Source organism: Uranotaenia lowii, chromosome 2 (assembly GCF_029784155.1).
Source record: "Uranotaenia lowii strain MFRU-FL chromosome 2, ASM2978415v1, whole genome shotgun sequence".
NCBI lineage: Eukaryota > Metazoa > Arthropoda > Insecta > Diptera > Culicidae > Uranotaenia > Uranotaenia lowii.
The window spans coordinates 87,631,713-87,645,694 of NC_073692.1; the positions used below are offsets into that span (position 1 = coordinate 87,631,713).

The 13,982-nt window shown below is 33.4% G+C and overlaps 1 protein-coding gene across 3 annotated transcripts in view; it reads right to left on the reverse strand.

The window, feature by feature from the left end:
- Positions 1 to 2,022: 2,022 nt before the first annotated feature.
- LOC129741143 (bridge-like lipid transfer protein family member 3B) overlaps positions 2,023 to 13,982 on the reverse strand; it is a 73,160-nt gene continuing 61,200 nt past the window's right edge. For all 3 annotated transcript variants that reach the window (XM_055732849.1, XM_055732850.1, XM_055732848.1), the window contains 3 exons: positions 4,509 to 4,651; positions 4,002 to 4,424; positions 2,023 to 3,938 (listed from right to left, as the gene is read on the reverse strand). In XM_055732849.1, the coding sequence (XP_055588824.1) occupies positions 3,764 to 3,938; positions 4,002 to 4,424; positions 4,509 to 4,651 (741 nt within the window). In that variant the 3' untranslated portion in view covers positions 2,023 to 3,763. The remainder of the gene's footprint in view (positions 3,939 to 4,001; positions 4,425 to 4,508; positions 4,652 to 13,982) is intronic.

The window sequence follows — 13,982 nt, forward strand, 5'->3', positions numbered from 1 at the left end:
TATGTAGATTTTTTGTAAATTATGATGGATTTTAACATTCAACTATGTGAGGTAGGTAGGGTACGGTAAGATGTGCTCTTATATCCATATTCTGGTAAATTTTCATGATTTTGTGATGTTGTGATAGGAATAAGGTAGCTTACTTCTACTATTGATTTGAGCTAGAATTTTTATTAGTTTGAAATAGGCTTGCTCCAAAAAGCAAAACAAACTCTCACATCCATATTTTGGTAAAATAGTATGATTAGCAATGAAATGGAAAAACTCTAAAAAGAAAAACAAAAATTTCAAAATTTAGAAAATGAAAGGCAAAAAATTAGGGAAAAACAGCAAATAACACTTCAATTACTTCATGCAAGAACTAATTCCTTCCTTTATATTTCTCTTTCCTCTCCTTTTCTCTTTCTTTTATTTTCATATACCCCTGCGCATACGATTCGGAGTCATATGATGACTTGACCCCGAGACAACTATCACGAAACCCATCACACATACAAGTGGAATTGGGGCGGAGACACGAAGCAGACGTTCAACAGACGACGACGAAGGAAGGAAAAACATATAAGATAAGTTAAAATGATTCCTTTAATAACACAAAAATCAAATGTAGTTAGATGCGTGGGGAGTATGTAGAGGCCAGTCTCGAACCCGCCCATGTCCTTCCTCCAACTGGTATCGGGAGGGGTTGGTTTATTATCTTGAACTGCATTTTATCCATATTCCATGGATATAATGAAGTGCTTGATGGTTTAACCAACGTCTCAAGATCGCTTACTATTCTACGCTGCCTTCTCTAAACTTTAAATTTTCTTCTCCAAACTATTCTAATTTTCATTTCCAGCGTCAGCTCCCCGAGCTATTTAAACGCCATAAAAAAAAAAAAAAAAAAAAAAAAATTCTTTTGTTTATTTTTTTTCTCTATATTCTGGACTCTCAGTCTGGAATATTAATGTTACTTCTCAATTGTCATGAAGGAAATATTTATTCTGCTTTCCATGAAGCGCTTATTACGATACACAAAATGAACGATGAAATGAAAAACATTTATTTGTTTATCTTTAAATAAGTTTTGAATTAAATTTTGCATTTAACAGCTCATGTCAGAGTTTACATTTTGGATTAGTTGAATAACTATTCCCCGATGTTTGCACGTGATGATTTAACATTTATTGTTTGAAGACACCAGAAACAGCCTTCTACGCAGACATAATGGTTATGTGAAAGCAATATGTTGGACTAATTTACAGTTCCTGTGTATGTTAAAAAAATGTATTCTCTGAGATGGCATATTGAAAAAAAAAAAATTACTCAAAGGGGTCCCCTCGAGAAAAATTGCCCCGGACCCCCGTTGGCTAATCTAATATTTTTGAAAAATCCAATAAAATTCTTGATTTAGGTTCTTTGAAAAATTTGCGCGTTTACTCCATTTGATTCCATAATTCCTCAACATATGTGTATGAGTTTCAGAATGCTTAAAAAAGATAAGATTCAGCGGAATTTGTTCTCGAAAACTGCGTAGGAAAACTTCAATTAAAATATCAATCAGTAGCAATGAATATCTATCTTGAGCTATGCTCAAAAAAATTATTTTAAATTCAAATTAAGAATTCCAATTTAAAACCGAGTTTTGATTTATGGATCAGTAATTCATTCAGAAAATAATTTTTCATGATCTTATTCCAAATTTCAGAAGCCAGAGTACGAAGTTGTTATCAACGATTCAAGAGAAGGTGACAATTTTTGATGAAATTTTGCAGAGTTAAGGGAATACTAGAATTTTTTTTGCAGCTTTGCTTTTCAACCTGTAATATTTTATTTGATGTAAAAAATCCCAACATATATAAATGTCTGTCTTGTTTGATAAAAAAAATACACTGTTAAATATGTATTTCTGTAATTTCATACCGGGAAAATTAAAATTACCAGTCGGGAGAATCGGGAACAAAAACCGTAAATGCAAATATGATAAATAAAATATTTTAAGGACATGTGATATTAAGTAAACAAACCATAACACTCTACCTCTTTCAATAGTTTATTTTATGATTGTTTTGGTATAATGATAATAATTAAGGTAAATATATAAATCTTGGTAAATCTCTTCAAATATCCGTTGAACGTCACTTTTTTTGTTTGCTTTAGTATCGTTATATGCTTTGCGTGTACATGCTTGCTCCAGTTGATTTTGTTTTTATTTTTTGCTTTAAATGTACCACCAATGTTACAATGTAATAGAAATTACCCTTATTAACATTTCCCAAATAAAAATAATACGCATATAATTCAAATGTGCTACGCTAATCACTTTTCTTGGAAATTTATGGCCAAACTAGATTTGTTTGTTTGTTTTTTTTTTTTGTTAAGTAACAACTAGCTACAACAAGATATTTTTCACAGTAGTTTGGGGTTACGATATACATATCAGAATTTTAACATCTCAACCGTTCTGGACCCGCGCTTTAGGTGCGGCACGGGCTTCAGAATCCCACAGCGTTCATCAATGCGATATGCTTCTAACTAACTTTTTATTTGTTAAGGTTTTCTGTTCTTGATTACAGTTCGTTTTAAAGTTCTGACATAGTTTTTCAAACGCCTTTGCTATCCAAACTAAAATTAATATCACAAGAAATGACTATCTGCTATGTTTTGCACGGAATCAACGAAATCAGGTTCGTCGTTGATCAATATATATTTCATTGTTCAATGATGCAGGAAAGTCTTTAAAACAGCAATTCAGTTTCAAGAATATTTGATTGGGAAGGAAGGAATGAATGTGTGATACTTTTGCGATTTACATTTAGATATTAAATAGAATATATTTGCACTGCCAATGGGAACACAGTTTTGTATTACTATTTGCAAAACTCTTTTGGAAAGTAGAACGTAGTCCTTTTGTGAAAAGATAGGCATGTAGATGGTGCGGAAAGTCAGAACTAGTTTGTAGCGTGGTAAAATAGATAGCTAACCGTGTAATCAATTGTTATCTATTACTTCAGCTTTTTTTTACAGTGCGCAAGTGATCAAAGTCAGAGCTTATTATGTTTAGTTTTGACAAAGTTTGGATCTATATGCAACAACAGGTCAGAATTGGATTGCACGTACCTATGTTTTAAAACACTGAAACATGTTGCATATAACAAACTGAGTTTAAACCGTTTTCTTACGTATGTTATACAATGCAAATGTTGTTTCAATTAAGTAGATTATACAAAATTAAAACATGGGTTATTGTCGTCATAACCTTTTGCTTTGCTATTTATGAATGATGATCTTTAGACAAGTAAAAAGGGATGACATTTACGATAATAAACACATCAACGCTTCTTATAATAGCTATGATTTTCAACGGACTGCTTATTCATACAGGCTTACGAACGGTGGGTGATTTGTTCACAATATGCTTTATCGGTGCTTTTGTAGGATCATACTTCCTGACTCGCTTTACTGAGAGATGGCGTTCTATAGACGAGACGATATCACCAACTTCGTCTACGTATGATTACCGCAGTGTATCGTAGCTTGAGCAGAGGAGGATAGATGGAACAGGAGAAAGTCTGTTTTTGTCAAAATTATGGAGGAGAAAAAGCAATCGACAGATGGAGAGAGCATATTTAAACAAATCAGAATGATAGTCTGCAGAGGAAGATGGGAAATCTTCCCAGGAAAAACGCACCCCCCGTTTTAACCGAGCGACGATTTTCGTCGGTGTTCCCAACTAGAAAGGATTCTCGCCACAGCACTGTATGCAGTCCATGCAGTTATGCTATCTTTTACCATCACTCAAATTAAGCTGCGAAGCATTCAAGGACTGCAGCTGATTATGCAACGATCGAATTGTGTCCATTTGCGTCCGCTTTTCGTCCAGCAAGGTGGAAACATCGTCTTGGGCGGCCTTCAGATAAGTTCGAAGTACTTCGTTCTCCTGGCGTAGCTTCATACTAAAAAAACAAATAAAACGTTGGTAATCCTGACTTCATTTCATGACTAAATTATATACTTACTTGTTCTCAATCTGTTTACGGAGATTTTCGTTGTCCAGCTTGAGCTGCTGCATTACGAGCTGCAGTGACAGCACTTCCCGGTCCCTTTCTTTACGTCCTTCCGTTTCCGGTTTCTGACCTGTACCACCGGCACCGGATGTGCCAGTCTTATCGATTGGTTGCAAGTAAAATACGCCAGCCGCATCGCGGGTAATGAACATTCGACCGATGACGGCATTTATCGGAAGCGTTCCCGGTGAGGTGATGTTGACCGGTGGTCTATCTTCGATAAGGTTGATTCTAACATTTTCCACCATTACTTCCATCGGAATCGGCGTTGGAATGACTTCATCCTCGGCTAGATCTCCTAGCCCGACAACGGTGCTCATCGACAGTTGAAGACTGATATTCTTCACTTCGACGTTCAGCTTTCGTTTAAACCAGCTTGAAAGAAACACACGTAATTCATTGTAAAAAGGAAACCGAAAATGATTTGATAGTTTTTTATCATTCCCTCAAAATCGTTACCTCTGAATAGCTTTCTTGTCTGTGATGTTGAATGAGTCTGCCGGTAGGGTGAGATCTTCCTCTAATCTAATCGCAACACTAGGCGGTGCTTCCGGATTATGCGGTGCTACGTTCCATGCTCTACATCTAGTTCCAAATTTCGTCTACACGGTGGGTTGGTTTCGGTTCGATTTGATATTAGTTTCAGTTTTAGAAGGTTTATAATTTTGGTTTTGAACATGTGTGTGTGCGCCCGAGTGAAACAGATTTTGCAACGTTTTTGAAAATGGTTTAATTTAATCATTCAGTATTGAGTTCCCAATGTTACCGATCCGCAGATTAAGAAGAGAAACAAAGTCAATGAATCGAAAGAAAATGGAATAAAAACAAAAATTAGTCAAAGGCTCTTTTGAAAACACAGTTTGTCTTCTTGCATTTATCGGAGAGTAAATTTAGAGAGAGAGACAGAGAGCGAGACAGATTTAGTTGAAGAATGTTAATAAGTCAGACAAGCAAAATTGTGAAAACATTTCATATTTAAGGTGGTTTAATTGTAAAACAATCGATTGTGTGGAAGATTTCGTAAAGTGACTTTTCTATTCTAGTAAAAGTGAAACATACACTTTATCCGAGATAAATTTATTGGAGGTAGCAATGTGTTCATGCATTTTTAGGAGTTCTTGCTTACTCGAATTTTTGCGAACCATAGACAAAAAAGGATTATCTTTTATTTGAAGAAACCGCAAATAAAAAAAAAACAATATTATGTAACTTATGCTAAATAACTTCAGAAGACTAGATAATATTCTAATTACAGCGGACAAAACTATATCCGATGATCGTTTTCAATTTTCGTTCTGCTTCACATAACCAAAACATTTTAAAAGTTATGTCCAATTATTACCCACCGATTTCTCTGAAAATGTTTGATATCATGAGAACACACTACCCTATTCAGTGCACTTTTCATGAACAAAAACTCATCGGGGGATCCAGAAGAAAACTTTTTAAGTTGTTCATTCTAGTTAATCGTTTTTCTGTCCAATTTAATAAAATATTTTGAATTTCACATTTTAAGCTTCAATTTACATTCTCTAATTGATAAAATATTTAAAAAAAAAAACTAACTTTTAACTTAATCTTTGAAAGCCTTTACATATTTTTAAAGAAATTTATATAAAAAAAAACGAACAACATCCTACATTAAACTGAGTCGATTTGGGGTTATTTTTGAATTTCTCAAACCCTGGGTTCTAAAAAGCTCCGTTTTGGTCCAAAACTCATCCTTGATTTATGGCAGAATTTTTAAGTAACGTTTACATGAGTAAGTTTGAACTTTGAGTTTTGTATGGCAAAATTGAATTTTTGTACTGAAAAATCAACATTATTTTTGTTTCTTCTGTGGAACCGAGCCTGCTTATGGTTTTTGTGCTAATTTATAAATTTCCTAAATAAAATTTTTCGCTGAAAAACTTTGTAGAAGTCCGTAACTTAGAGCAAGTTCATTGGTGTTGGGAAAAAGGTGGTAGAAATTTTGACATTTTGAAAATTTTACCATGCAAAAATGTTTTCAAGATCTTGGGGCGTTGTATTTTTTTACAACACTTCTTCTATTTCAGCCGTATGTGATAGAAATATTGCTATTTTTGCATCACAGCATGCGAAAATACAACACGTGTTGTAAAAAAACTAGAAGGCCACAGATCTTGAAAATGATTTTGCACGGCAAAATTTTCAAAATGTGCCGTAAGATTCAAAATTTCTACCACTTTTTCTTAACACCAGTGAACTTGCTCTTAGTATCTTATTAGGCAACAAAGTTATTAGCAGTTTAACAGTGGTATGTCTTTTCGCATTGATAAACTATAAATTCAATTGACATCACTGCTGGGTGCCTAGCGAGGTATTGCATAACTACTTTTCATGCAATACTTCGCTAGGCTCCACCAGTGGGGTCAATTGAATTTATTGTTAATCAAAGCGAAAAGACATACCTCTGTTAAACAGCTAATAACTTTTTTGCCTTATAAAATACGAAGTTATGGTCTTGGACAAAGTTGTTGAACGGAAAATTTCCTTTTGGAAATTCATAAATTGCCACAAAAACCATTAGCAGGTTCAAATCCACAGAATAAACAAAAATGATGTGGATTTTTCAGTACAAAATATTCAATTTTCCCATAAAAACTTTAATCATGTAAAAATTACTTAAAAATTCTGCAAAAATCATGGATGAGTTTTGGACCAAAACGAAGCTTTTTAGACCCCAAAGTTTGAGAAATTCCAAAATGACCCCAAATCGACTCAGTCTAATATACATATTTTGTTGAAAAAATCATATCAGTTTTTGGCAGGACTCTAGAGCATTTTCAAAACCTTTTGTATGCAAATGTAATTCTTCCTTATTTTTTTTTTATTTCCTTCTGATGATTTTCGTCAACAAGCAGAAATTTCATTTTACATATGACCCTGATAAATGTCGACTAACGTGGCAGCCAAATGGGTCCTGTCAAATTTCGAAAACCGACCATATAAATTTTGTAGATTTACCCAAAAAACTGACCTGTGCCAAATTTAAGCTTAATCGGAATTCATTTAGGGCTGCCTCAAAGTGCTCAAAGTTTCGGTTATTTGACCTTCAAAAATCACCAAAGGGGGGAACCAAAGGAAATCGGAAAAATCGAAATTTAAATTTGAAGGTCAAATGACTTCAGAATGCATAAAACGTCGAAATCTGGTGTTATCTGGGAAAAAAATGTTTTGTCAAAATCGACTTTTTAAAATTTAAAAAATCACCACAGGCACCAAAACTAAATTTTCGAATTTTCCTGTTTCCTTTGGGTCCCTTCTTTTGATGATTTTTGAGGGTCAAAAAACGGAACTTTGGGCGCTTTGAGGCATCCCTCAATCATGTGCGAATGAGCTGAAATTTTGAATAGGTCATAGGAATTTTTTTTTCATACATCCATTGTCATCCTGGTGTCGACTTTAAACAAGTTTCCAGTTTTTAAAGTGAGAAAATTGTGAGCTTTTTTTAACTGACGACATGCGTGCCTTTATGTGTTTTTGTAAAATGCGTACTATACTATCTACTTTGGAGTATTCTTAATTCTTATGAATTCCAAAAAACAACAAGGAAAGTAAAAATAAAATGTGTTAACAATCGAATTAGGATTTTCCCTGCTTCGTCATAAATTAATTTTGGTTTATTTTCTAGGGAGTCCTTAGCTATACGCATTTTAAAAGTTAATATAAAAAATTAACATAATTTGTTTAATCCTTTGATACAGCTTGAACGCTGCTGATGTATTTAGACGAAAAATACAAATCACATGTAATTTTCTTCCATTTTACTCTTGTATGTTTTGAGCCGCCGCCCATGGCCTAGAAGGTAGCCTTCAAGTCTTCTAGGCCAGTGGGTATGAGATCGAATCCCGGTCACGGCATACATAGTACATTTTCTGTGGGTTGATGGTTTTAGCATTTGTAAGATGCTAGGCATCATATCCTTGAAAGATGAACGCTTAGAGTTAAGAAAAAGGAATCTCTTCGAGGAAACATTAGTTTCATTGAGATCCTGTTTGTGTTTGTGTTCGAAATAAGGTTTGGCCTATTTTTTCCAAATTTTATCAAAAATCGTCCTGAATTAATCGGCCGTATGGATACGTGGGGATCATCGTTATATCCAACAACTATGTATTTTGAATATACCTTGCTCAAATTTGCCACTTGTAATTCGCAGTGGCCAGCGAGTTTCCATTTTAAAATTCCCGGTTTTCTGTAAGATATTTTATGATTTCCCCGGTTTTAAATAACATAAAGATATCTGTGCAAACCAAAGAAGTAGATATTTTACAGAAAATAATATTTAAACAAATTGAAATGCTAAGCTTCAAGAAAAAAAATTCAGTAGAAAATTATTCTAGTATCCTGCGAAATCTCGTCGAATATTGCCACCTTCTTCTCATTTTTTTTTTAAATTATTTTCATAGTTTGGATTTCATAAAATATAAGTTTGATGTAATGCCATGTGATCTGAAAAGTTTAAGTTGAAGTTTCAATGAAATTCTTTTTCTGCCCTTTTCCTGAATATAACCATTGAGCTCTGGCTTCTGATATTTGAAATATGATCATGATCAATTAATTTCGGATTGATCTGATACTGATCCATAAATCAAAATTCAATTTTAAATTGGGATTTATGATTCGAGTTTCAATTTAAATTTTAACTTCTGATGTAAGCTCAAGATTCATGTTTGGTAGAATTTAGTTTTTCGTTGGATAACTTTAAAATATTTTTCAAAATATTGCGTATATAGAGTCGGAGCTCTGGATGCCTGATTCCGGATTTGCGATATTAATCAAAAATCTAGGAATTTATTAATGAAAACTTTAAATTTGAAATTTGAATCCAAATTTTCAAAAGCGTGCTGAGGGTAAAATTTTAAAAATCTGGATTTTTTGTAATGCGTTCCTAATAAACATGATTCCGAAACTAATACACATATGATAAGAATTTTTTTTCACATTTCCTTGCTAATGAAGAATGCGGTTTTCAGTCGAAGCGCAAAATTTGTAAATAACAAAATCCAAAAAAAAAAATAGTTTTATTACAATTTTTTTTAAATATATTACACTAGTTTACAGCATTTTTGAACTCAGTAAACTGAAGGTCATTTCTTATGTGAAATCGGGCGCTGAATCCGAAACTGAAATTCAAAAAAATTCAGTTAAATATACCATGTGTTATTCTTCCTATACTATTATAAGTATACTGCGGTTCGTTAAATTATTAAAAACTGCAAAAATTACAGTTATGGTAAAGTAGCCATAACTTCTTCAATTTTCAACCGATTTTGATAAACAACCACTTGAAATCTTTGTTTTAAATTGACATTTAAGGGCAAAAGAAAATCAGATTTTTTAAATGCTACTATTGAGTCTAAAACTTTTGTTAAAGCAAAATTTTCTCTAAAAAAATGCGTTTTTTATAATTTTTTTTCTCATAAAGTCACTAATATCAACAATACTGTTGGTCAAACGCAAAAACAATGTTCGGATGATTGATAGAAAATATATTCACCTTCAATATGCAAAAGAGGGATTTCAAATTACTGTTATGCCATCTGAGATATTTCAATCTAAGTACAATAACTTTTTTAATTTTTCCGAAATTTCAAAATTGGAGCATAACTCAAAAACGGTTCTACTGAGATTTTTTTGGATTTCATTTTCGGATTCAGCGCTCGATTTTACATTAAAAATATTGGTCAGTTAATCAAGTTCACGATTTTTTTTTAAATTTTGTAAACTAGTGTTATTAATGAAATGAAAACTTGAGAAGTATAATTAAGATAAAAACGTGAACGTTTACTTTCGTATTCCCAATTCAAAATAGTCGAAAATTGGTCAATTTAAATTCATCCTCATTTGTTCAACATATCCATAAGATTTTTTGCTCGGACAATTGAAAATTGTATCCCGTACCTTCATTTGAAATAATATCATTACATGTCTGCTTATTTTGAGTTTTGATTCAGCATAGCGTAGCATAGCATAGCGAAGTTTCGAACATGATAAATTCTATGCCAGTTGTAAGAAAGGTGTTAAGCATCAATCTCAAGTTTTGAAGTAAGAAATCAGAAAAAAAACTATCAACATATGAATGCAATGATATCAAAATTTTTGATTTCCTTTAAAAAAATCTTTATTCAGAAAGAAAATTTCTTTATTTTTTTCTAACGATTCGTAGAGAAAGTGCACTAAGGTATGAAATATATAATTTTTACAATAATTAACGCTAGCAAAGCTAATTTTAAATAAATAATCCAAGCTTCACATTTCATTGAGGTTCTTTTTTTATTTATACACATTTTTTACTAGTCACACACAATATCCGTGAGTTAAGAAATAGTTTATTTTTGAGAAGTTTTCGGCTACGTTTCGTTATTTTAAAATACGTTAAGAATATTTTGGAACAGAAACACTGAAAATGTAAGCGCTGCAGACAAAAAAATCGATTTTCTAAAAAATACCCGATTTTTCTCTACATTTTCCTCACGGAACGTAAAGTGTACTCTGAAATGTGAAGCTTTTAGGAAAAAATAGTCGTGTTGAAATGAATAAACTATAGAATTCAAAAGATTCACATCAGAGAAAAACGATTCTTACAGAATTTTCCCGATTTTGATTCGAGATTCCAGGTTTTTTCCCGGTTTTCCTGGTTCCATTTTAAATTCTCGGTTTTTTCCGGTTCGCTTTCCACCCTGAATTCGATATCAAATAACCACCACCAGTAAGGTGGTGGGATTCATAAGAAATACCATCCCAAACTGGAATAATGTCTCGATTTCGACTACAACTGCCATCTCTATCAATGATGACAGTATTGCGTGATCAGACAAATAATAAATTGGGTTTTTCCACAAAAGATCACAGTTGGTCGCAGTGGATCTTCTCATACATAAAAAAAACCTGTTTTGACACATATTTTTTGTTCTAGATTCTTTTTTTTCCGGGATTTTCATCCTTTAGGATGATTCATCCCTTGTTCTAGTTTCTTCTGGAGTTCATTTTTTTTTATACATACGCCCTGGAAGCAACAAGTGATCTTATGTCCTTTCAGTAAGTGGTGACAATTTGAAAATCATTCACTTTTTCAATGGAGCCCGATCAAATGAAATTGAACTCTTGAAATCTTGGACAAACGAGAGGTCCATACTTGAAGAAGATCTGATGCATTACACATCTGGTTGAAAATAATCGTCTCAAAATCATGATATTTTTTCTTAAAAACTCAACATTTTATTCGATCGAATATTCGTTTCACCGAACAGTTGAAAAGGTCAGTATTCGGTCCTACTCTACTTATGCTTAAATCGGGTTCATGTTATCTTTTTATTCCAAATTCGAAATTTATAGAAAACTAGCTGATCCCATACGAACTCCGTTTCGCATTCAACTTGGAATATGTCATGAACAGTTTGTATGAAAGTCAATTGCAATCATTTTCCAGATGCACTTCTGAAGTCATTATTAAGTAATAATTGAAAAAATATTGGACGATCATTTTGTCTGTCGTCTGCAACTAAATTTGAAATCAGGAATCAATTGACCGCGCCAAAAAAAACCCCGTGTCTAAATTTCGACTCAATCGTTGCATAACAACGCAATTATTGCCAAAAATCTAAATCCCTTTCGGTGGTCTCTTATACAATCTTTGATATCTGAAATCGATAGCCTTCCCTCAAAACTCCCGTATGCAAATTATCAAAGCAATCCATTGTAAAATAATGTCAATATTGCTAAAACCGTGAAAAGTTAATTTATATGGACGACCCCTTCCGTCGACCTCTGGCAAAACATTTGACATCTGAAATCGATTGCTCGTCCCTGAAAACTACCGTGTGCAAATTTTCATCCCAATCCTGCCGCCGGTCGTGGCCTAGAGGATAGCGTTCCAGTCTTCTAAGCCAGAGTCCATGAGATCGAATCCCGATCACGGCACATATAGTACTCTTTCTGAGGTCTGGTGGTTTTAGCATTTGTAAGATGCTAGCCATAATTCCTTGAAAAATGTACGCCTTAGAGTTAAGTAAATTAGATCTCTTCAAAGAAACATGAAGTTTCACTGAGATCCTACATGTGTGTGTTCGTTTTTTTTTTTAAATCCTATGTATAATAACGACGATATTGCAAAAATACGGAAAGGTTTATATGGACGACCCCCTTCGCCGGCCCCTTGCACTGAATTTAATACCTGAAATCCATTGCTCATCTCTCAAAACTCTCGTGTACCAATTTTCGTCTGAATCCGATGTATAATAACGGCAATTTCGCATCAACAGTGAATAGTTAATATGGACGACCCCTTTGGCCGATCCCTAATTTTAGTTTGGATAAGTGAAATCAGTTGTTTGTCCCTAATAACTCCTATGTGCAAATTTTAACCCCAATCCGATGTATAAAAACATCAATATCACTAAGATACTGAAAATTTAATATGGACAACCCCTTTTGCCGGCCCCTCATACTGAATTTGATACCTCAAATCGATTGCACGTCACTCAAAACTATAGTGTACCAATTTTTATCTGAATACGATGTATAATAACGTCAATATCGCAAAAACAGCGAACAGTTAATATGGACGACCCCTTTGGCTGACCCCTTACACAAAATTTGACACCTGAAATCGATTGCTCGTCTTCCAAAACACTCATGTGCAACACGATCCGACGAAAAGTAACGTCAATATCGCGAGAACAATATTTGTCTTGTATGGACGACCCCCTTCAGAAGGGGTCATCCGAAAATCTAAAAACATTTTTCATCTTTCCTGGTCCTAATGAGCATCCATGCCAAATTTCAGACCTCTAGCTCTTAAGACGGCTGAGTCTATAGAGGACAAACAAACAAACAAACATTCAGAAATTGCTTTTTATATATATAGATGGTGGCTCTAGAGAGCTTACGGTAGTGTTTCAAAAATTCAAATAAATTTCAAATGGATTCGCTTAGTTGGATAGTTTTTTAAAAAACCAACATCGAAATGGCTTATGAAGCATTTATTTGACCAAATTTCAAAATGTATGAAAAACGGTGGCTCCAGAGAGTGTTTCAGCAATTCTTCGAAAAATTTAAGTGTACTATCAAAATTGAGATGATAGACATTAACAAAAGTTATTGAACTAGATTTCAAAATGCTTATTTTTTCGAATATGCAAATTATGACAAATAGTGGCTCCAGAGAGTGTAAAACTTATTTCAGCCTTTTTCGAAATCGTAAAATAAATTCAAACTTTTGGCTTAGTTTGAAGAAACCTTCACATTTCATTGCACTTGTAAACTGTCTTTTTTCTTCAATTTGAGAAGCATAACGAAGTTGGTTGAAGAGAGTAAATATATGTTTTTCTGTAACCATTCTTCCAAAAAATCTAAATAATTCATTCGCAGAACCTTTTTTTCTTCTACTGAATCTCTTGCATATGCAATCAGTCAGTCTGTAAATTAAACTTGATCACATAATTTATTTTGCATAAAAAATGAATAAATAACCGGTTAAAAAAGTTTCCCAATGAAAAGTGCACGAGGTGGTTTAAAGAAGTCAGTCATTAGCTAAATAGGAAATTTTCTGCGATACAATTTTGCCGAAGACCGTAACTTCGTTATATTTTAGGCAGAATAGTTTGAAGATTTTCCAGACATCTAAAATTTGTATTGAGATATAATCTTGACCAGGTTTTCTGTTTAATCTGACAAAAATCAGGCATAGAAGAGCGTTTCATAAATGTCCAGGCATCGATTTACTGTGAGTCAGAGTAATTTTGTCATAAATATTTCAAAACACAAGTGTAATTTTGACTGTGATCTGATGATAAATTTGTTGTAGTTTTGAGGACTCATCGCCCAAAATTAAAGTAAATGTACCTACGAACCTGGTATGTTATATTATTGTCTGTATCATCAATGTATCTTTTTCTGTTTCATTGGGAC